Source organism: Rattus norvegicus, chromosome 10 (genome assembly GCF_036323735.1).
Source record: "Rattus norvegicus strain BN/NHsdMcwi chromosome 10, GRCr8, whole genome shotgun sequence".
Taxonomy (NCBI): Eukaryota; Metazoa; Chordata; class Mammalia; order Rodentia; family Muridae; genus Rattus; species Rattus norvegicus.
In genome coordinates this window covers 89,739,540-89,763,786 of record NC_086028.1, presented here as the reverse complement: position 1 = coordinate 89,763,786, position 24,247 = coordinate 89,739,540, and the positions used below count along the sequence as shown (strand labels likewise).

The 24,247-nt window shown below is 41.2% G+C and overlaps 1 protein-coding gene across 5 annotated transcripts in view; it reads left to right on the top strand.

Annotated features, from left to right (window-relative positions):
- Kansl1 (KAT8 regulatory NSL complex subunit 1) overlaps positions 1 to 24,247 on the top strand; it is a 130,984-nt gene that overhangs the window by 104,834 nt on the left and 1,903 nt on the right. For 3 of the 5 annotated variants that reach the window (NM_001427727.1, XM_063269453.1, XM_063269452.1), the window contains 10 exons: positions 1,573 to 1,688; positions 2,195 to 2,390; positions 7,679 to 7,844; positions 16,270 to 16,452; positions 16,895 to 17,083; positions 17,430 to 17,578; positions 21,750 to 21,871; positions 22,979 to 23,036; positions 23,253 to 23,365; positions 23,911 to 24,163. In NM_001427727.1, the coding sequence (NP_001414656.1) occupies positions 1,573 to 1,688; positions 2,195 to 2,390; positions 7,679 to 7,844; positions 16,270 to 16,452; positions 16,895 to 17,083; positions 17,430 to 17,578; positions 21,750 to 21,871; positions 22,979 to 23,036; positions 23,253 to 23,365; positions 23,911 to 24,163 (1,545 nt within the window). The remainder of the gene's footprint in view (positions 1 to 1,572; positions 1,689 to 2,194; positions 2,391 to 7,678; positions 7,845 to 16,269; positions 16,453 to 16,894; positions 17,084 to 17,429; positions 17,579 to 21,749; positions 21,872 to 22,978; positions 23,037 to 23,252; positions 23,366 to 23,910; positions 24,164 to 24,247) is intronic. The other 2 variants (XM_063269456.1, XM_063269454.1) reach the window with 1 other exon arrangement.

The following is a 24,247-nucleotide window of genomic DNA, read 5'->3' as shown; positions in this document are numbered from 1 at the left end:
GTCTCTCCAACTATATTCACACTGCCCAAATTTCTAGCATGCAATTTTAATTTTTTTTATGTATACAAGTATTTTTCCTCCGTGTAGTTCTGTGCACCACATGTGTTTCTGTTACTTATGGAGACCAAAAAAGGGCATGGAATCCCCTGGAATTGCTGTTATATAGATGGTTGTGAAATGACATGGGTGCTAGGAATCAAACCTTGGTCCTCTAGAAGAGCATTCAATAATCTTAATTCTGAACCATCTCTCTAACCTCTTTTTTTTTTCCTTTCAATTATGTGTATATATCTGTGTCTGAGTGCGTTTTTGCACATCAGTACAGTTCCTGATCCCCTGGATCTGTGATTACAAGTGGTTATGAGACACTAGATACAGGTGCTAGAAACCAAACTGTAAGGGTAGTAAACAGTCTTTGTTTGATTTTGTTTTTTGAGTTAGTGTTTTATTGTGTGGCCCAGGGTGACCTCAAACTCAAAAGAGATCACCTCCTTCTACCTTCTAAGTGCTGGGATTAAAGGTGTGGGACTCGAGCCTCTGCACTCAACTTCTTTATGTGTACTACTTGAGCTTACTGTTGTTTGCTTACATTTGAGATTTTAATGTAGTTTTCTGTCAAAAAATAATATTTGCGAGCTGGGTAGTAGCAGTGGTCTCGGCGCTCAGGAGGCAAAGACAGGCAGATCTTTGAGTTCAAGGTCAGCCTGGTGTACTCAAGTTCCTGGGTAGCCAGGGCTACATAGAGGTACCCTGTCTCAGTGGGGTGAAAAAAAGCATGTGTTGTGGGTGTCTGTGTGTGTCCATTGTCTGTCCATCCATCCATCCGTCCCCACATGGAACTATTTTAAAATAAAATACAATTGAGGATCCTACATCTGTGCTATAGCACTTGTCAGACATGCTCTGGGCTCTGGATTTGGTTCCCAGCACCATGAAATGAAAGGAAATAAAGTAACAGTTTTTGAAAAACAAATTTTTATAGCAGCTGAAGTTAATGATAGTGAAATTTCCTTTCAGCTCTCTTGATTGTTACTGTATACTTATTTACCCTTTTTGGAAGAATCGTGTTACTTTGTAACTGTTTTGTTAAACTTCTGTTTTATAATTACAATTATAAATTGAGGTTATTCCTTTCTCTCTCTCTCTCTCTCTCTCTCTCTCTCTCTCTCTCTCTGTGTGTGTGTGTGTGTGTGTGTGTGTGTGTGTGTGTGTGTGTGTGTGTGTGTGTGTGTGTGTGTACTACTTGTAATCTGGTGAACATTTGGGTTCCTCTTTTCTCCAGAGCTAATTCTCTTTATTCCTGTCATGGTTTAGTTTGGTTTTGAAGTTCATTGCCAGAAATTTCAGTGAAATGGTGATGCTGGGATAAATGGGGTCTTGTTTACTTGTTTTGTTTTGAGATAGGGTTTCTCTGTGTGGCCTTGGCTGTCTTGGAACTCCTTCTGCTCCTTCTGTAGACCAACCTGGCCTTAAACTTAGATAGAGATCTGCCTGCCTCCGCCTCCCAAATGCTGGGATTAAAAGTCGTGCACTACTTTAAATGTTAATGTTTCATCTCTTCTCTTTACTCAGATTGAGTCTGTTTCTCAACCGTCAGAAAACCATGGCATCCCTGTTAGTCATATTACAGAATCATTGTCTACCAAAACATGTGGAGCGCTGAGACCTGTCAATGGAGTTGTTAACAGGTAATGTTTTATCTCTTTTATTTCTCACACTTAATACTCTTATAAACGATGAATTTATAGCCCTTAGTTATTCCCAGCCAAGACTGGGAAAGCCCTACCGCTCATTCATAAGTTCCCTAAACATGTGAATAAAGTATATATTATCCTTAGAGTTCATTATTCATAGAACTGTCTTTAAAACTGTTCAATAATATTCGCAAAATTGTTTTCTTACCAATCGTGATTTTTCTATAGCTTTTGTTAGTCATATTTGTGTTGTGGAAGAAAAACTAAGGATGAAAATTTGATCTTTGCATCTTGCAGACATAATAGATATTATGCACTGACAGCCTCACGACTAAGCGTAGCCCAAGTAATGCACACTTAGCTTAATGTGCATTGTAATCTAGAGTTGACCTGCTTCTGTAAAAGCCTGTTTGTGAACAGTTGAAAGTTGGGCGATGGAACCCATATTATAGGCTTTGTTTCCTCTGTGTTCTGAAAAGTGTCTTCCTCCCCTTTTGTAGTCTTCAGCCTGTCCTGGCAGACCAAGTTCCAGGTGACAGTTCTGATGCTGAGGAACAAATACATAAAAAGCAAAGGCTGAATTTAGTTTCTTCATCATCGGATGGCACATGTGTCGCAGCCCGAACTCGGCCTGTACTGAGCTGTAAGAAACGGAGGCTTGTTCGACCCAGCAGCATTGTTCCTCTTTCTAAGAAGGTGGGTATTCACAGAGTCTGTTCTCAGGTTCACTTCCACTTACCCAATACTGTCCAAAGTTGGCTAGCCCTCAAGTTTTCCTGTGAGCCTTCAAAAATACTGAGTCCTAAACCTGCTTCCTACAGCTTTAGAATAAAAAGTAAAAATCCCTTTCCTTTTGTTTTTGGTTTTAAATTTTGAGTTAGGATGCCATGTTTAATGTAAAGGTTTCATATGTGTCATTGTACATGGTCATAGACTACGATAGGCAGATATGAAAACTTCTGGCTTGAAAACTTCTGGCTTGAGTTTATTTCTCATCTGCCTGTTCTCACTGAAACTGGAAGTGTTAGCCTGGCACAGTGGAGCACACCTGTAATCCCAACATGACAAGTAGTAGGAGGGATCAGCCTTGATTAAAAGTCAAATCATAAATTTGAAGGCATCCAGGGTTACATGAGGCTCTGTCTTAAGCAAGCAAAAATAACCAGGTGTGGAGCAGTAAGCCCTCTTCTGCCATCTCTGTCTCCTCCCTTCCATGTGTTCTTCTTGAGACACGGTCTCTTGTAGACCAGGATGATCTTAAACTCCTGCCTTACCTCCTGTGCAGATGTGAACCACCAGGCTTGAGATTGTTTGTTTGTTTGTTTGTTTGTTTGTTTTGATACAAGGACTCACTGCGTACACCAAGCTGACCTGAACTCCTGATCCTCTGTCTTAGGTTGAAGGATCACAAGTATACACTACCACACCCACACTCTGCCACAAGTGACAGAGGCAGTTGTTGTAGGTTTAGCGCTTTTTATAAAAATTTCCTTTTAGTGTGCTTGTTTTCCCTGAATGTTTATATGTGCGCCATGTGTACTGCCTGGTGGAGTCAGTGTTCTTTAAGGAACCTACCACCAGGAGTTTGACTGCCGCAATGAGTATATGGGCACAAAATGGTCTTGGGTTTTTGAAGGTTTTGTTTGCTTGTTGCTTTTTTGTGGGGAGGGTATAGATCACAAGGGTTGGAGGCAGAGGACCTTGGATGACTGGGAAAGAGGGTGCTTGAGTGAGGTTCATGATGTAAAATTCCTAAATCAATAAAAATATTATGAAAAAATAACATATTAAATAATATGAACTGGGACCTTCTAATTCACTGGAAATTGAGTGGAATTAAAGTTCATTTAAAGATGCAATAGTATGTATGATTCTTATGTTTGTAGAAGATTTATTTTTATATAAAAACAGTATTACATACTAAAGCACAAAAAAAAGTTTTAATGTGTTTATTTGGCCAGAATGTTTGTATGTATATCATGTATGTTGGTTGCATGGTACCCTCAGATCAGCAAAGGATGTTGGATCGCCTGGGGCTTGGGTCATACATGGTTGTAAACCACCATGTTCACTACCAATTCAACAAGGAACTGAACATACCCTTAGCTGCTGAGCTGTGTGTCCAACCACAAAGTCTTGCTTTTAAAAAAGAATCTGTACTAGAATATCTTTTCTTAACTCTCCTCCATCCCTCCCTTCCTCCTTTGTTCTTTGTGTCTTTGTGTTTTGAGACAGAGTCTCTGTTAGCCAGGCTTACCTTCATCTCGGAGGCCTCCTGTCCTTACCTCTTGAGACCTGCAAATGGTGTCAGTTGTATGCCAGCTTGCCCAACTTTCAGTAGTTTCCAGATTTATCACAGAAAATGAAGATGACTTCAAAATTGTGATGAATTTTTATTGCTTATTTGAATAGCATGGTTTATTTTATTTTGAAATTTATGAAGTCTATATAATAATTATGTTGGAGTACCTGACTGGTAAGTTAATAAAATAAAGTGTTTTTTTCTTAATGAATCTTTTGTTCTTGAAACATTCATTCTTTTGTAAAATACTTGAATTTTGGTGAGTTTAGTCTAGCCTAGGTATTGATGATACAATACTAGGTAGAAACAAAAATCCTCACTTATGAACTAATCTAATTACTAGTGACAGAAACAAATCAATAGGTAGACTACCCAATTTATCCTGTAGCTGGTGTAGAAAGGTGCAGCATGGTGGGATAGTGTTGGGATCTCAGATAAGGGAGAGGTGTGACTGTGAGTTCTTAAGAGTTCAACGTTTGGAGCTATGAAAAAATTAAACCAAGAATGACTTAAGAAAGGAAAAAAATCCACCAAAGTGTAGTCTCAGTGGTTAAGAACATATACTGCTCTTGAAGAGGATCCAGGTTGGGTTTTAAGCACCCTCATCGGGTAGCTCACCACTCTAGCTCCAGGGAATATGTCACCCTCATCTGGACTCTTGGCACCTCGATTCATATATGTAGACCTACGATATAGGCATACAAAACTAAAAAATGGAACTAAATCTTTAAAGAGTGTTTTCAACACTTCTTGAGAAGAACAGAAAGTAGCCTGTTTGAAGCAGAATCTATGTTTATGGAATTGTTACATTTCCTCAGAAGGGTGGGAATGAAAAGAGGTAGTAATCGTTAATATTTGGATAGTGAATTTTCATGTCCTTTGTTCCATGACACATTTGTATGATGTGTCTTTTTTTTTTTTTTTTTTTTTTCCGGAGCTGGGGACTGAACCCAGGGCCTTGCACTTGCTAGGGAAGCGCTCTACCACTGAGCTAAATCCCCAACCCTCATGATGTGTCTTTTTAAATGATCTTTTAAAGAACAGCATTGTGTGAAATGACTGAAATATCCAAAAAAAATAAATGTAGAAAATAATAAGATATTTGGTAGAGCCTCTCAGTCATTGTCATGTAAATCAGTGTTTTTTCTGAAGAGTTGATGACAAGGAAACAGTGTATTACTAGTCAGGTGTGGTGCTGCATGCCTGTGTAATCCCAACACTGGGAGGGCCAAGTTGCTCATGGGTTCAAGTCAGCCCAACAGTATGGGTCTCTATCTGGAAAAAAAGGAAGCAGCAGGTAGTATATTGTATTAGTTGTTGGAGAGTCACTTACCGTGTGTGTGTGTGTGTGTGTGTGTGTGTGTGTGTGTGTGTGTGTGTGTGTGTGTGTGTGTCTGGAAAAGTGTTTCAGTATGTAGCAGTGACTGTTCTGGAACTCATATTACATGGATCGGCTGATCTTGAACTCACAGATATCTGCCTCCCAGATGCTGGGATTAAAAGTGTACAATCATGGCTACTAGCTTTTTTTTGTCTTTTTTTTTTTTTTTTTTTAATGTGTGCCCCTATGTATATATGTATACCACTTACACTTCTGGTGCCAGAACAACATGTCAGATCCCCTGGAACAGAGACGCTGGTTCTCTAAAAGAGCTGCCAGTGTGCTCTTAAATACTGAGTTCTAACCCCTCTTTGATGCTTTTAAACACGACACTTTTACACAAATAAAACTCCATTCATAATGGAAGTGTTTGAGGGAAAGTCTAGTGTGCTTTTTTAAATTTTGCTTTTTCGTTCTATTTCCCTTCTAGTTCCCTTTTCCCTTATCTCTCCTTCTTTTTCTTTTCTTTTTTTCCTCATGGTACTACGAATTGAGGGCACAGTCCTTGCACATGTTAACCAAGCACTCTACAAGTGGCTGCATCCTTATTTCTCTTCCATTTTGAGACAGGTTCTCACTAAATGGCCCTAACTAGTCTTGAACTTGTGCTCCTCCCGTCTCAGCCTGAGATGCTCATAGGCTTATCCCATTGTCTTTAGTATTTTCAGGGGTTTTATTTTTAGATATTTATTTGTATTTCGTGGATGGGTGTTTGGTATACGTGTTTGTCATTTGTAGGTCTTAATGCCACTCAGTGTTGGAACAAAAAGGCTTTAGTAAGCATAAACGTGTTGGAAATAGTTGAAAATTACTAAATACCTTGAATTCCAAGGATATTTTTTAAACTTTTTAGCCTCTGGATGTTCATTTTAAAATCAACAGGAAGGAATAGCAAACTATTTGCTGGAAGATAAATCTGGAGATAGTTTATGTTGGGGATAAATTAGAGCACAAGTGAGTGAGCCCTGAAAAGGGACATAACTGCAGTTAGTGTCCCTGGAGCATCTCTGGTCTATAGGCACTCAGAGCTCTGGCAGTGGTGGCTGACGAGCTCAGTACCCAGAAAGGGACTTGCCATCGGGCGTCACCACTTTAGTTTTGCCCTAGAACCTAGTGGAGAGAGAACACTCAAGGCAAGTCGTGTGTACGCACACACACACCTTTTTTTTTTTTTTTTTTTGGTTCTTTTTTTCGGAGCTGGGGACCGAACCCAGGGCCTTGCGCTTCTTAGGCAAGTGCTCTACCGCTGAGCTAAATCCCCAGCCCCCCCACACACACACACACACTTTTTAAGGAATTCTGAAATGTAATAGAACTTAATGGTAGTTCTGTGGAATCTCTGGATGAGCAGCAAGCTCTTGTTTTCAGAAAGTCTTTTATTTCAGTGGAGAGATGTTTTGGTTAGTTGGTTGGTTTGGTTTTATGTTTTGTTTAAGGCTTTGGAGTTTGTTTGGACACAGACCTGTAGCCCTGGGTAGGGTGGGTGATTTTGTCATCAAATAGTAATTAATGATGTCCACATAGGATATCATATTCAGCTAATATCTTTTTCTCTCAGCAACATCTACCATTGCAATGTTTTAGAATGTTTCCCTTCAGTTTACCCAGTCTCATCTTCAGGACACTCGGGTAGTCGGGTAGTCGGGTGGTAGAGGTCTCAGCAGCATTAGGAGTTTTGGGATCAGCCTTGCCTCTGTGAATTATCATTCACATTTTCATAAAGGGGAAACAGAAAAGGCATGATAATTACAAGCCAGGAAAGTACACATGCTATTTTCTAGCACTCAGGAGGATAGGAAGGGATTCTTGGTGTTTAAGGGCATTCAGAGAAACCGTGTAACCTTGCCTCTAACAGAAGGCATCACCCATGGGGAAAATTGAGTCATGCTTTGGCAAATGGCTGACTTGTTCTTTGTAACAGGAGATTGTAGGGATTCCATATTAGACTTCTCAGCTTTTTGTCTCAAAGCTTTAGAATGTTTAAAAAATATATATTTTTACATAATTAAGTCTTTGGAGGACTTAACTTTATTCATTTAACTCTGTCCTTACGTATGTAAAGGGAATTTAAAGAAAATGGTTTATCCTTGGAATTAGTGTAACAATAAAAATTATGAATGGAAACATTAAACATACATAACTTGTTTTCATTATATAGTCAGAAGTTGTGTTGTTTCTTGAAGGTAGAGGATAGTTTGAGAGATCCAGGGGCTTGGGCTAAAACATACATACCATCATACCCACCAAGGATGTTAGGTATTTATCAGAGACAAATTATTGGTTTTGTTTTGCTTTTCACAGGTTCACCGGAATATCCGCTCTGGCTGTGATGTGAATCCCTCTTGTGCACTGTGTGGTTCAGGCAGTGTGAACACCATGCCTCCTGAAATACACTATGAAGCACCTTTGTTGGAGCGTCTTTCCCAGTTGGACTCGTGTGTTCACCCTGTGCTAGCATTTCCAGATGGTAAGAAAGACAGAGTTTACTAGAGTCTAATCAATGATCTAAAAGGGTTCCAGGTAAAAGAAAGCCAATGAGATCAGATACTTAATATCATTTACTTTTCTGTCCACAAAAAGTTGTCAGAGGTGACCCTCCTGCCTCAGCCTCCCAAGTGCTAGGATTACAAATGTGTGCCACCAAGCCTGACTTGCTATGATTATTATTTTAATTTTTTAAAGTTTATTTATTTTGTTTTTGATGTGAGTATTGCCTCATCTATGTGTACCAGGAGCCTTCCTGGTGCTCGGGGGTCAGATCTGGAACTAGAATTAACTGTAAACCTCCATGTAGGTGCTGGGAACTGAACCTGGATCTTACCTTCAATAAAAGCAGTAAGTGCGCTCTTAACTGCGAAGCCGTTTTTCCTACAAGATTTTAAATTTTCTTCATTCAAAATATATTTATAACACTAAAACTCCTAACCATAGTTTTGGTGTTTAGACAAGAGAATTGATAACTAAGCTCAATTTACAAGGCTGAATGTGAACATAGATAGTACACCATTCCAAGTAGGATTTTGAAGTATTCTGCTTGTCTATGAGTTCAGATTTAAAGGCAATTTCAACCACAGGTATAACTATCGTGTTTAATGTTCGTGTTGGTATAATTTTGTTATAGTCTAAATATCAGCCACATTTGAATGAACCTAACTTATAAATTGAAAGATTGTCAGAAAAAAAAAACATGCCCAACTTCAGAGGACACCATACACATTCTAGTCTCTATGAATGGCATCCCTGAGGAATTGCCATTTCACAAATGTCATTGAACACCTTTGTGCATCAGTGAAGACCTCCGCATAGGACTGCACTGTTCTCACCTGTCTACCGTGTTTGTCTGTATGACCTGCCCTTGTGCATTTTTTTTCTCTAAAAGATGGTGTAAAGGTAGGGGATTTCCCACAATTTTGGGTCTATGTAGTCCTGGCTAGCCTAAAGCTTGTTATGTAGACCAGGCTGGCATTGAACTCACTGACTGCTTCTGCCTCCCAAGTGCTGATATTAAAGAGAGGAACCACCTTGGCCTTGCCCCACCTTTTTTTAAAAGACAAGATTAGTATTGTTTTGACTCCTTTAAGTTATAGATGATTACATTCTTCCTAAACCTTTGTATGAATTTGGTTCTATTATTTTCCCCATCCTCACTTAGGAACATGGAGTGTTTCAGGGTCTCATGTATTCTGTAGCCTCAAACTCACTGTGTAGCCAAAAATGACTTTTGAACTTTTGATCCTCCTGCCTCCACCTTGAGTGTGTTGGAATTACAGCATGTGCATCATCATAATTGGATTTATGTGGGTGCTGGAGATTGGGCCCAGGGCTTTAAGAGGACAAGCGTTCTGCATCCCCAGCCCACTTATTTCTCTATTGTTTATTGGGGTTTCCCCTCTACATTAAGAATTTTTTAATGTGGCAGCTATTCTGTGGCCTGAGTGTTTCTCATCAGTTTGTAGAGTCGCTGGGATCATTCTTTGTCTGGTTGTGTCTTCCACCTTCAGCATATTTTAGGCACTCCCATTACATCTGTCCAGATAAGAAATTGAGCTGGATAGGCCTCTGGGTACAACCCTGGAATCCTAGCTATTAAGGGGAGGCTAAGACAGGAAGCCTGCTGGTTACTTAGACTCTGTCTTAAAATAAAAAGGGGCAGATGTGGTGGTACACACAACACCTAAGAGAGGGAAGTGCAGAAATTGCTGAGTTTGAGGCCCTCCTGGTTGACACAAGTTCTATTCTGTAGTGAGACTTCATCTCAAATAATTGAGAAAGCAGTTGAAATTAGGCGGCTGGGGGAGTGTTTGTTACCGTATATCCCAGCACTCAAAAATCAAGGCAAATAGATCTCTGAGTTCCAAGCCAGCCAAAGCTATGTAATGAGATCTCACCATCTCCTTTTGGTTTTTCAAGACAGGGTTTCTCTGAGTAGCAGCCACTCTAGATCAGGCTGGCCTTGAATTCAGAGAGATATCTGCCTGCCTCTGCCTCTGCCTCTGCCTCTGGAGTGCTAGGATTAAAGGACCAGCTGAGACCCCCATATCCTTTCTTTTTTTTTAATTGAACAAAAAAGGTCATAAGAGGAAAGGAAAGAGGCTTATAGCAAGTAAAGGCGTGCATGATTCTTGTTCAGTAGACAGTCTGTGATGGCATATGTCTCTAATCCCAGCACTCCCGTAGCAGGACAGAAAGAAAAGATAGGAAAATCACTAAGAAACTTGCAGGTAAGCTAGCCTGGTCGCACAGCTTTTACTGACTAGTTATAGGCAGGCGCAGCTGGTTTATTTCGAGTTTTAAGGCCAGCCTGGTCTACAGAGAAACCCTGCCTCAAAACCACAGCAACCAAAAAGCTAGGCTGGGGAAGTAAAAATAGGACTGGTCTTGTAGCTATTTAGTAGAGCTCTTGCTTAGTGTGTGTAAAACTGTGTGTTTAACCCAAATATTGAAAAACAAATTGAAATAGTTGAATGAAGCCTCTTTTATCCCAAGCTGTAGAAGATGTGGGTGTGATTATTTATTAGTATCGCAGCAGGAGAGCCTCTGTTTTCTTATCACCTAATTTAGTGATGCGTTTAGTTCCTACCTAGAAAAAAGGCCTGATGAGAGCTCCACCTAGTAGCTGGGAAGATCTGTGCTGTTTTGTGAGCCACTGCCAACATGAGTACTTGAGAGTATATGACTTCCCAGCAGGAGGAAGACGTGAGCATTGCAAAACCCTAAGACAGCAGGCTTGAGTCCTCCAGCACCCAAGCACAGAATACCAGAGCTTGGTGAACTGAAGATTCAGTCTTTCAGTCACATTCCATTTTCTCTAAGGAAGTAGTAGTTTGAGATGGAGTCAATAATCAGTTTATATTTTCCTTTATTTACCTGATAAAGCATGTTAATCTTATGTAAGTTGAATATGCATCCTACAGCTGAATGAATGAATCTCTTGTGGGGTTTTTTTAATGTTGTTTTTTTAAGAGTATCAGTGTGTATTCATGCAGACTTCAAACTAGGAATTGGCACTCATACCTTCCTTACCTGCCACAGGGCAGGATTATTATATACATGCAAGCTATATACCCCAGCACCTTAAAATATTTCAGTGGTTGGTTCAACCTTCCAGTTTGTCTAGTTTGTTTTAAGTTTCAGTACTTGCTTTTAAACCCAGAGCTTTGTGTACGTGGGCAAACACTGAGCTACAGCCCCAGCCCCATGTTCAGATTTTTGGCTTTTTCCATGTCTTTAGGACTCAGACCAACAGTACCTAAGAACTTGTGTTGTCTACTGATTGGGAAAGTTAACAGGGTCTTGCTCATTGTTTTATAAGAATGATTAAAAGAAAATACGGTATTTGTGAGTCTGTTTTGTAGTTTGTTGTTTTGTGATAAGGTCTCACTACATGTAGCCTTAGCTAGCCTTGAACTTACACAACAAATCCTGGGATTGAGAGGCATGAATCATCGCACTCAGCTGCTCAGCTGATTGGTCTATCTATTTTAGGAGTTAGGATAGGTGAATCTTTTTCCCTTGTCAGTTCACCCTTCCATTTGTCTGTCTTCTATCCCTCACTCCCTTTTTTTGTGTGCTAGAAATCAAACCCAGGACATTGCATATCCTAGAGCAGTGTTCTGCAACTGGACGATAGTCCTGACCCTCATTTTGTTTAAAAAAAAAAAAAAATCTATAAAACCTCTGGACCCTTGTGGGTCTCTCTGTGTAGCTCTAGCTGTCTGTAGACCAGACTGGCCAAACTCATGAAGATCTAGATGCCTGCCTCTCCCTCTCAAGGGCTGAGGTTTAAGGTGGGTGCTGCTGCCACCACAAGCTTATGGTTATTTGCTTTGTTTGAAGACTGTGTCTGAGCTCTTCTAATTTTGACTGAGAATAATAAGTCATTTTCAGTGCTCAGATTTGCTACTAGTTTCACAATACTGAGAGGGAAATAGGCCCCAGATATTGTCAATAGTTGGTGATAAGAGCTTATTATACTACTTATCTCCCAAAGGAGGCTGGAGAATGGCTCAGTGGTTAAAAGCCATTGCTGCCCTTGAAGAGGACCCAGGATTTAGTTCCCAACACCCACATAGTAGCTCACAACCATTTATAACTCCACCCTTGGGGGTTTAGACATCCTCTTTTTCAGCTTTCAAAGACACCAGGTGCATGCATGCTACAGATATTTAAGTGTACCACCACAAGTGGCCTATTTTTTGTTTTTAACAGTTGTAATTTTTTTTCTTTTTTTTTTTTTTTTCTTTTTTCTTTTTTTCGGAGCTGGGGACCGAACCCAGGGCCCTGCAGTTGCTAGGCAAGCGCTAAATCCCCAACCCCAGTTGTAAATTTTCTTAAGATTCATTGGCAGAGTTAAAATGCATTTGGGATTTTATGCTTGGGATATCGTTCAGTTGGTGTAGTACTTGCTAGCATGAATGAAGCACTGAATTCCATCCCCAGCACCATGTGAACTGGAGTTGGTGGCATAATCCTTTAATCCCAACTCTTAGGAAGCAAAGACAGTTGAATTCATCTATTGATTCTAGGACAGCCAGGGCAATGCAGTGAAACTCATGTCTCAAACAACAAAAAAATATAGAATGGAACTAGATTGTTATTTTTCATGTAATACATTGTGGTCTCTTTTCCAGGTCCTCCCTATCTTCATACTCACACAGCTTCATGTTCTTTCTCTCTATAAAAAGAATGAAATAAATAGAGAAAGAAAAACCCAGACAAACCAATAAATCAAAAAATGACAGAACCAAAATCAATCAAACATAAAAAATAAGTCTAGCTGTGCAGTGGTAGCCCAGTTTGGATCTCTGCGTTTGAGGGCAACCAGGGCTACACAGAGAAACCATGTCTTGAAAAACAAACATAAAAAACATGAAGTCCATTTTGTGTTGGCCAAACTACTCTTGGGCCTGGGGCCTGCCTTGGGGTGTGGTTGATATACCTAATAACACTCCATTGGGGAAAACTGATTCTCCCTTTTATAGCAGATATCAGTTGCAGAGAGCTTTTTGCTTAAGGGTGGAACTTTGTTTCTGCTTCCACTTCTGAATTGTGCAGTTTGTGTGGTTTGACTGTGTGGGTCTTACACGTGCTGTCACAGTCTCCATGAGTTATATGTGTGTCAGTCAGTTCTGTGGTCCTGTTGTGTCTGAAGATGCTGTTTACTTGAAGTTGCCCACTACCTGTGCACGTAGAAACTATACATTCTCTACCTCAGAGATCTTTGAGGGAAAAGAGTTTGATAATATCCCATTTAGGGCTAAGTGTCCGATGGTCTCTCACTCAGAACATTTTGCTTTTGGGATTTCTGTGTAAATTCCTATCTCCTGCAAGAGGATGCCTCTGTGATAAGGGTTGAGTGCTGTTCTAATCAGTGGGTATACCAGTATGTCATTAGGAGTCATTTCATTGCTGTGTTCCTTGAACAGAGTAATGGTAGTAGGTTTCCTCCTTCTACTATTATGGTTTCAGGTTCTTGGCTACGTTAGCAGTGTTGCTTGTGGATTCTATCTCATGGCGTGGTCCTTAAATCCAGGTTTTGTTTTTGTTCCTTGGTTTCTTTTTCTTTCTTTCTTTCTTTCTTTCTTTCTTTCTTTCTTTCTTTCTTTCTTTCTTTTTTTAAAGTGGTTGCTTACTCCCTTAACATGTGCCGCTATTGCACAAATATATCTTACATTCAGATTGCTTTCTTTTTTGTGGGATGGTTGTTTGTTTCTGAGACACTGTCCCTCATGTACCCAGGTCTGTAACTCAGTATAAGCATGGCATTGTGGCTCACACGTGAAGACAAATGGATCTCTGTGAGTTCAAGGCCAACCAGATCTACATAGAAAATTACAAGATAGCCAGAGTTCCATAATAGAGAGACTCTTATCTCAAACAAATGAGTAACAACAACAACAAAATAACCCTCCAGAATTGGGAGACCTGGAGAGATGACTCACCTGTTAAGTATACTGTTCTGGGCTGGAGAAATGGCTCAGCGGTTAAGAGTTCCGACTGCTCTTCCAGAGGTCCTGAGTTCAATTCCCAGCAACCACATGGTGGCTCACAACCATCTGTAATGAGGTCTGGTGTGTCTGAAGACAGCTACAGTGTACTCGTATACATTAAATAAATAAATAAATAAATCTTTTTTAAAAAAGTATACTGTTCTTTCAGAGGATGTGAGTTCAGTTCCCAATACTTATTTGATCTAGGGACATGTGAAGCCTCTGGCCTCTGTACATACCTGCACCACATGTACATACCTTACTCATGGACCCACACACAATTTTAGAAAAAAATTTTTCATTTTAAAAAAAAAATCAGGCATGATTGCTTCTATCTTTAATCTTAGGACTTGGGTAACGAGAAAGAAGATCACTTAAAGTTTAAAGCCAGCCTGGACTATAAAGACAAGGCTGTGACTTAAAAGCTGTTTGTTGCTAGGTGGTGATGACACCATCTTTAATCCGAGCACTCAGGCAAAGGCAGGCAGATATCTGAGTTCAAGACTGTAGGAAACTCTTGTCTGCAAAACCAAAAAGAAAGAAGAAAAAAAAAACAAAACTAATCTCAGTCTTGCTGTGACTTAAAGACCAGCCTCTGATCCATGGCAAAATACTGACTGTCTCAATCTTGTTGGTTGTATTGAGGACTAACCTTGACCAGTGACTACTAAACATAGAAAAATTAAATCGGTCTTAGAGGATATATCTTGAGTACATATAGCAAGTACATGGCCTGAGGTCAATCTCTAACACCACCAAATGGAGCAAGTAAGTGGGGAAAGATGCACATGTTCATGGACTGAACGGCTCAGGCCACGGCAGCTCTGTGACCTATATTCAGTGCAGTACCAACAAATGCTGTTACTTTTGTTCTTTTGAACCACATGCCTGGCAACCCTGGTAGCTTGGGTTGGTGTTGTTTTTTTTTGCAGGAATTGAGTTTTGGCCAGCCTGGTGTGCATAGCAAAGTTTAGCAAAGGCTACTTAGACCTTGCCACAAAAAATCAGAAAACTCCATAATATAGACCAGGAATACACTGTAAGTGAACAGTGACCTACCAAAATTGAGAAGGCACTAAAGGGCCTGGCTTGGTTCTTATTAAGACAGTCTCTTAGGCTGTAGCGTTAGATCTCACAGCAAACCTCCTGCCTAAGTTTTTCAGGTGCTGTGTTTGTGTTTTGGAGTGTTTTGTTTTGTTTTGACAAAAGCTTAAAAACAGTTACACTGTCTTTAGTACCTAAGTACTAGCTATAAGAGTAAAATGGAAAATAACTGTAAGCCTACAGGAAAATAATTAAGATCCTAAAAATTATTTTTCGAAGGAATTACTAAAATACTTAATTCTTAGGAAAATACATATTAATTCAGAGCCAGCCATGATGGTCCATGCCTACAGTCACAACTATTCAGAAGGCTAAGACAGGAAGATCACTAGAGCTTAAGGAACATAGTAGGACTTTGTCTTAGATGATAGAGAGGGAACGGTTTTTTTTTTTTTAAGTCAGCTTTAAAAGAAAACATAATCTGGGGTTGGGGATTTAGCTCAGTGGTAGAGCGCTTGCGTGCAAGGCCCTGGGTTCAGTCCCCAGCTCCGAAAAGAAGAAAAGAGAAAAAAAAGAAAGAAAAAAGAAAACATAATCAAAGGCAAGATGGTAGGGCTCTAGAGCAAGAGGGATGACATAGCTTGTACTGGAAGAAGCACTTTAGTACTTCAGAGCAGACATCATAGGATATGCTGTGTCATACACCAACACAAGCCCCCGTGAGCATAAGTAGTGCTCAATGAGTGTATCGTGCTTGTATATATGTAGAGGTAGGTTTAAATATGTGTCTAGAATTGAAATGGTATGCTTACAATATACCACACCAATAAGGCCAACAAACTTAGAGTAATACATGGGAAAGGAAGTCTCCCATCAATTTAAAAAAAAAAAAAAAAAAGGTGTTGTATAAACCTTACTGGAACTTGTAAATAAAAGGCCAAGATGGTGACACTACTGAGTGGCCATCAATAAAGATTACATAAGGGCTGGAGAGATGCCTCAGCCATTAAGAGCACTGACTGCTCTTCCAGAGGTCCTGAGTTCAAATCCCAGCAACCACATGGTGGCTCACAACCACCTGTAATGGGATCCGATGCCCTCTTCTGTGTGTCTGAGGACACCTACAGTGCAATCACTCACATTAAATAAATAAATAAGTTTAAAAAAAAAAAAAGATGACATAAGTGACTCTTCCATAACAGCCCCTGCTTTGGCAAGTGAGACTACGTGTTAAACCAGAGAGGTGTGTGAGATGGGTATGTTGACCTCTGGAGAGTCAGTGACTAAACACCCTTTAAGGACAGGAGTCCAGGCATCAGGTTCTCAAGACTAACCTGCAATGTTGTATGTTTCTTACAGATGTTCCCACAAGCCTGCACTTCCAGAGCATGCTGAAGTCTCAGTGGCAAAACAAGCCTTTTGACAAGATCAAACCTACCAAAAAGTTTTCTCTTAAGCACAGAGCGCCCATGCCATGCAGTCTGTCAGATCCAGTTCGTAAAGACAGGCACAAGTTGGTCAACTCCTTCCTTACAACATCCAGTAAGTTTCTGAGAACTGAGGAGTCCTCTGGAATCACTATTACTACAGTATTTACCTCTTGTATTTTTTGGTTTCCTATGCCAGTATTCTTGAATTGAGGAAAGCATTTAGTTATTTAATACAAATTCAGCTCACAGCTTACTCCGTCTGATGGTTTTGGATGCTTTCTGATAGACTTTGGAAGCTATTTCAAACAGGCGGGACCTTGAATGTTCAGTTGAACAGCCAGCAGCAATATGATCCTGGTCCATCTGTGGGCAGGATGACTTCTGAAGCCTGATGTTAACATTTCTGTGTGTGGCTCCCTGTCCCTTTCCTACCTATTGTACCATTAACTACCCTGCTGCCCTGCGTGTATAGCCTAAGGAGAACTGAAGAGCTCAGAACTCAAATAAGATTTGAGTAAATGTATTTCACAGCTCTTTTTTGTTCCCCTCTTCAGAGCTGTCCCATCACCAAACACGGCCTGACAGGACCCACAGGCAGCACTTAGACGATGTGGGGGCTGTGCCCATGGTGGAGCGAGTGACAGCTCCAAAAGCAGAGCGCTTGCTCCACCTACCGCCACCTGTGCATGACCCAACCCACAGCAAACTGAGATTGCGAGATCATTCATCTGAGAGAAGTGAAGGTACGGCCAGGCCCGGCACCTCTCCCTGCATTGGCACTTGCTCAGAGCTTTCTGGGACAGCCCAAGCTTCTCTTAAACCCTAACCCCAGCTTTGTCCATCACTTTCTAGAAAGGCATACATAGCAGGGGTCACTATTGCTTCTAATGCAGGGCACTTCTTACTGCTACAGTATCTGCCCAGTCCCCTATTTCCCATCAACTAGTTTGCTGCAGCTTTTTATCCTCTAGGCTTAAAAAAGCATTTTTTGCCTTTAGTGCGTAATGCTGGCATTCCTAACACATGCTAAAAGTGGAACTGGTTAGCCATTTAGCCATGTATTTCTCTCTTTTCTGTTGATTTTTACAGTGTTGAAGCATCACACAGACATGAGCAGTTCAAGCTACTTGACAGCCACCCACCATTCACCACACAGCCCTCTGGTGAGACAGCTCTCCACTTCATCAGACACCTCCACCCCTACCAGCTCTAGCTCACAAGTTGCAGCCAGCACATCTGTAAGTACCTGTGTGGAGTTGATAGGACATTGTCCCGATCAGAGGGCGCTCATAATAGCTCCAGAGACCAATGTAAATATTTGACCCTCTGCTAAGCTTTCTTGGAATTGTTTTTCATAGTAAAATTGGATCTCTGCTAAGTCATTCATGGGTAAACAGTTGCTGTAGAGCAAGCGAGGGTGTGGTGATGGTGGTGGTGGTGATGGTATTGGTGGGTTTAGTTGGTTGACTTTTGAGCAGGAGATTATAGGACCTTGTCCATGGTTGGCATGATCTGACCTACAACACTCAGTCTAGAGACAGGTTTCCTGAAAGTGGGATCTGTTTTCACCCAGAACTTGAGTACCATGGCACCCGAATCTTTTAGGCCAAGAAGTGAACATGAAAATAAGTATGAAGGAGAGCTATTTTTAGACATTCAAGACAACAGTTTCCTGTTGCCATTGATGAATGGGTGCTAAGCATGAGCAGGGGAGAATCAGTACCTTCTCAGGTGTACAAAGCAGAAATACTCATATTCTGTGGCCAAATTTATACTTAGTGTATGCATAATGGGAGGCCATTTAAGGCATACTCCCTACTTTCTACACTATCAAATCCCATTCAAGAATTTATTTGCATAGCCATTCCAGACATAGTCTCATTAAATACAAAACTATAGCCAAGTATAGTTTTCCAACCACCCCTTATATGGTAATTACAATAACAAGTGTAACTGTACTTGTAAAATCTGTTGCTGTGATATTTTTTAAACATTTGTTAAACATTTGGTCTATAATTCTAACGCTCAGGAGGCTGTGGCAAGAAGGATCAATAGGGGGCTGGGGATTTAGCTCAGTGGTAGAGCGCTTACCTAGGAAGCGCAAGGCCCTGGGTTCGGTCCCCAGCTCCGAAAAAAAAGAACCAAAAAAAAAAAAAAAAAAAAAAAAAAGAAGGATCAATAGATACACATGCCATCCCATTGAAATCAATACTGTACTTTGATACATTGATAGCATTATAAAATCTGAGTTTTGTGGATGTGAAAACTAAGACTCCCCAAGGTTGAATGTGTTTCATAAGGTGGGGCAGTTTGAGGGGTGATTGTGATTCAAGCCCTTGTAGTCTGACTGTAAGATCACCAGAACATGACACAGCCTTGGCCTGAGAAGGGGTGTTACAGAAGCTCTGAGCTCACACGATGTGCTCACTAAACTCCTGGAATCAGGTACAAACTCGCATTGTCCTTTGGTCTTGCAGGATCACTTCCTCTTCTCTCCCTTCACCTTCTCTTACTGACTTTGTAGCATATTCCTCTCACACTCCACCAAACACTAGCCCAGGGTTTCACATAATCAGATATAGAGTAACGAGAGTAATTCTCATTAAAAAACAAACAAACTCTGAGGTCAAGGATTGGTAAATCAGTTTTTTGGTTTTTTTTTTTTTATTATTATTATTATTATTATTATTTTTAAATCTGTTCAGCCCTGATGAGTCTGGCAAGTGTTAAACTTACTTTTTTTTTTTTTTGTTTTTTTTTGTTTTTTTTTTTTTTTTGTTGTTGTTTTGGATAGCGTGCTAATGTTTTAGTTGCGTGCGAGCGCCCCCCCCCCCCCCCGTCGCCGCCCCTTTTTTTCTTTCTTTTTCTCTCTTTTTTTTTTTTTTTTTTTTTTTTTCCCTGGAGCTGGGGACCGAACCCAGGGCCTTGCACTTGCTAGGCAAGCGCTCTACCACTGAGCTAAATCCCCAACCCCTTTTTCTTTCTTTTTTTGACAAGATTCCTTTATGTAGTCCTGTAGCTCACTGGCTCAAAATTCACAGAAATCCTCCTGCCTCTGCCTCCCAAGTGCTAGGGTTAAAGACCTTTGCTACCATACCCAGCTCCTTTGGGCTCTTATTGCCATTTATTCAGGAAATCAAGATTTACTGTAAACAAAGTGATAGGCCAAATCTAGGTTGATAAGCAAGGTGGTAACCAGACAAAGGGATGCCAGGCAGGGGCTTTTGAGGTATTTGTAGCTGTGCTTCACAGGGATCATTGCCTATAGTAAAGTCATCTTAATGGTCTTTAAATAAATTGTGTTTTGTGTGCTCCTTGAAATCCAGTGAATTTTAAAAAAATACTTAATAAATTTTGAAATCAGACATAGTCCTACTTAGAGTAGGATTGGGCAGGAGGGGCGAGAGTCACCCAGCTCAGGTTGTATAGTAAGACCATCCAATAAATTAAGACATCCCCTTAAAGTAGAGGGGACTCAGACTCTTCCTGTTGCCTTCTGTTGTGAATGGGTGCCAGCAGAATTAGAGTGGGAACAGAGGGTACAGGCCAAGGCCTGACAAGTCTGAGAAAAATACATACCTCTTTCTAGCAGGAGCTTCATTCTTGACTAAGGTAGAGAAAAAGCTGTCTCTCCCAAGACTCCTTCAAGATTCATTTCTTGTGTGTATCATAGAACTTAAGCCAAGATGTGGACAGTAACAAAAAGCCTTTGGGTCACTAATGCTCACTTGTAGAACTCAGCCAGATAAGATTTCCAAAAATCTCAACCATTTTAGTTAAGCTATGACCCAAAATTTGGGAGGTCAGTGACTGTCTAGTCTTACTGATATAGGAGAAATTTTAAAATATGATGGCCTGAAATTATTTGTGACACCATCTGTAATTCTGCTTTTTAATACTCTTATACTGTCCTAAGATAATGAAATTAATAAATTATCTCACCTTCCAAAGAGGTAATAGTTGGCTAGGGGTAGTAGCTTATCTTCCTTACTAACCCTCCCTGTGGGCTGACCACACTTGGTGGTTTGGGTATGACCTCTTGGGTGTTTCCAGCTGTGTTGTTGCCATGGCAACGTATTTGTCATCTCACTGTGTCCCTGTGGCCTCTTACAGCTCAGTTAACAGGCTGTTTCAGGATAAGGTATTTGCTCTCTGGGCAGAAGCAGCTAGTAGAGTTTTTCTTCTGTCTAGGAGACTCAATCATTTGGCTCTCTGCTTTATGTTTTTGGTTGTTTTTTTTGTTTGTTTGTTTGTTTTATTTTGTTTTTTTTTTAAGATTTATTTTATGTATTATATATAAATACGCTGTAGCTGTTTTCAGACACACCAGAAGAAGGCAACAGATCCCATTACAGATGGTTGTGAGCCACCATGTGGTTGCTGGGATTTGAACTCAGGACCTCTGGAAGAGCAGTCGGTGCTCTTAACCACTGAGCCATCTCTCCAGCCCCATTCTATTTTGTTTTTAAGACAGGGTCTTTCTATGTAGATCTAGCTGTCCTAGAACTTTCTGTCTAAACCAGGCTAACCTTGAACTCACAAAGATCTGTCTAGACCCCCTCCCCCCCAAGTGCTGGCATTAAAGATGTACAGCACTGTGCCTGGCTTTATTCATTCTTGGTGTCCTATCTATCATAGATGCCCAACTCTGCTGGACTCTTGAAACCATTATTTCCCAAAGATTTAATATTCTTACTTACTCTGGAGACATGTCCTTTTGGGGTGGGGGTGGAAGCTATAGACAGGTTCTTCTTTTCAGTTTCCTTCCACTCTTCTCTTTCCCCAAATAATAGAAAGATGAGAATTGTGTAAGGGATGAGAAGGTGGTGGTACAGACTTAGCTGAGGAGTTGAGATCCTCAAGAGGAAGGTGTTTTCATGGCAGCTAAGGTAAGATAGTTTGTTAAGGCCAGCCTTACTCTTTGAACCTCTTTTCTGGTAAAAGAATTCAGTGCTTTTAATCTAACTAGTCACCATTGTTCCAAGAGCAGCTCTTAACCACAGAGCCATCTCTCCGGCTCTGGAACAAGGATTTTCGATGTTAAGATGGAATGTTAAAGCCGGGCAGAGGCAGGCGCTCCTCTGTTAGAGGTGAGCCTGGTCTCTAGAGTGAGCTCCAGACAACTAGGGCTTTGTAGAGAAACCCTGTCTCAAATACAAACGACAAAAAAAGGAATGTTAGGAGAATGAAGTAATAGGAACTCCCACCTATTTAAAGTGGCTTAAAATTTAGGATACCTACCTATAAAAATAAAGGAGAATAATCAGGAAGAGTGCCATGTGAATGGGATTTACTCCCTGGGGCTCCCACTGCTACCCAAGGACCTGTGTGCATGGTCATTCTGTCATATGACTGCTTTTAAATTTGTAGCATTGTACCTCCCTTGAAACTTAAACTTTTGTCTTACAGCAGCCAGTGAGGAGAAGAAGGGGAGAGAGCTCATTTGATATTAACAACATCGTCATCCCAATGTCTGTTGCTGCAACAACTCGTGTTGAGAAACTACAATACAAAGAAATCCTTACTCCAAGGTATAAAGAAGCATTATTTAATCAGCTCCTCTTCCTCTCTTCCTGTTTTGTTCTATATTTCCTTTCTCTCAGGCCAAGCAGGTCCCTATCCTTAAATTGTTTTTGTTTTTGTTTTTGTTTTTTTTTTTAAAGAAGGGCCTGGGGCCAGGAATGATGGTCCATCTGATTCCCCAGAGTGCACTGTGGGCTATAGATCTAGACTTTGTTTCCAAAAACAATAAAGTGGGGGGGGGGGGTGTCAAAAGGCATGGTTGGTACCTCACATCTGTAATTCCAGACATTAGGAGGCTGCAGCAGTTCAAGGCCAGCCTACATTACAGAATGAGACTTGGGTGTTTTTGTTTTGGGGAGTGGTTGGGAGGGATTGTTGTTTTCATTGGACGTTTCTTGCATGGATGGTGTACACTTAGACTCTCAGCAGTTGGGATACTGAGGATGATGGCCATGGAGTTTGCTCCCCACTTGGGCTACAGAGAGAGAGAGAGGGAGGGAGGGAGGGAGGGAGAGAGAGAGAGAGAGAGGGAGGGAGGGAGGGAGGGAGAGAGAGAGAGAGAACACGAGAACGACTGTTTCAAAAAAAGCAGGAGGAGCAAATAGCGGGTAGAGGAGGGGTACCTGATGGGAGTAAAGTTATTTCTGTTGGCTTCTTTTATTCCATTGTGTGACTCCACCAACCCAAAAGTCAGACCTGGCAGGCCGCTCACACTGTGTGTTTTAAATACTAAATATGTTGTCTCAGCATCAAACCAGATTTCTGAAAATGTTTATTTCATTTATAAACCTCTATAGCAAGGTTCCAAAGATTATATTCTGTATGATATTATCAACTAATATTAAATACTGTTTGTTTGAAATTGAGTTTGGGGACTGGGGATTTGGCTCAGTGGCAGAGCGCTTGCCTAGGAAGCGCAAGGCCCTGGGTTCGGTCCCTAGCTCCGAAAAAAAGAACCAAAAAAAAAAAAAAAAAAATTGAGTTTGACAGTCTTATCAGCCTCACCTCTAACAGTTTGCTGCTTCTGGGTTTCTGTTTCTGGCCTTTGTGGGTATTTGCATGTGGGGGTAGCCTGCCTACAATCCTGTAATTTTTTTTTTTCTTCCTGTTTGCAGCTGGCGAGAGGTTGATCTTCAGTCTCTGAAGGGGAGTCCTGATGAAGAGAATGAGGAGGTAATACTATGTTTATACTGTCTTGGAGGAGCATGTACACCCACCCCAACCCTGTGTCCATATACTCAGTGCCTTTAGGCGTATCAAATGCAAGCTTGTCCTATTCTGTTTGACTGACAGCATCTCCAATGGAACGAGACTGATTCTAGAATTATTCTGCTGATTTATAACCTCAGCTTCCTGGGGAAAGAGATTGACAAAACTGCTTTGTTGTAGATTGAGGACCTATCTGATGCAGCCTTTGCCGCCCTGCATGCCAAATGTGAGGAGATGGAAAGGGCACGGTGGCTGTGGACCACAAGTGTGCCACCCCAGCGTCGGGGCAGCAGGTAATGAATGGGCAGGCATGGGTTCCCAGTCTTTATTGAGAGCAGGAGGATGGTAGACACGGAAAGATTAAAGGCCTCCTACTGGTTGTCATGGTGATTTAGCCAGAGGAGTTTAGAAGGACTCAAAAGTTGATTTTCTTGATGGGGACTGGTCTTGCAATCTTAACTTTAGATGGCTCACTGGGTTAGAAGTGCTTGCCCTGCAAGTCTCATGGACCATTTCCTTAAAGAGTGGTAGGGGACCACCTATTTTTCTTTGACTTGTTTTCAAAACCAGAACTAGTCCCTATTGTAAATTCACTAGGCAGAGCTGATAGTTGCTCGTGGCTCTTAGATGTCATGTTCTAGACCTTCCTATGTGGGTAAAAGGGAGAAGCAAGTATAGTCGATGGATCTTAAAAGAGTACCATTGCTGTCAGCTCGTATTAACTGCTTTGGTTTAGATGCTTTTTTAAAAATAACTCTTCTTACTGCCCCTGCCCCCAGAAAGAAGCTAAGTGCCTTTGACCATGTCCTTACTTACTTGTGTATTTCTTGGCTCATAGGTCTTACAGGTCATCAGACGGCCGGACCACCCCTCAGTTGGGCAGTGCCAACCCCTCCACGCCACAGCCTGCCTCCCCTGATGTCAGTAGTAGCCACTCTCTGTCTGAGTTCTCCCATGGTCAATCTCCTAGGAGTCCCATTAGCCCAGAACTGCACTCAGCCCCCCTCACCCCTGTGGCTCGGGACAGTCTGCGACACTTGGCCAGTGAAGACACCCGATGCTCCACACCGGAGCTGGGGCTAGATGAACAGGTGAGGAGGTGTCTCCTTTGAATGGAGGGAGAGCAAGACATGAGGTAGAATTGGGGGGGGGGGGCTGTGCCAAAGATAGAGCTC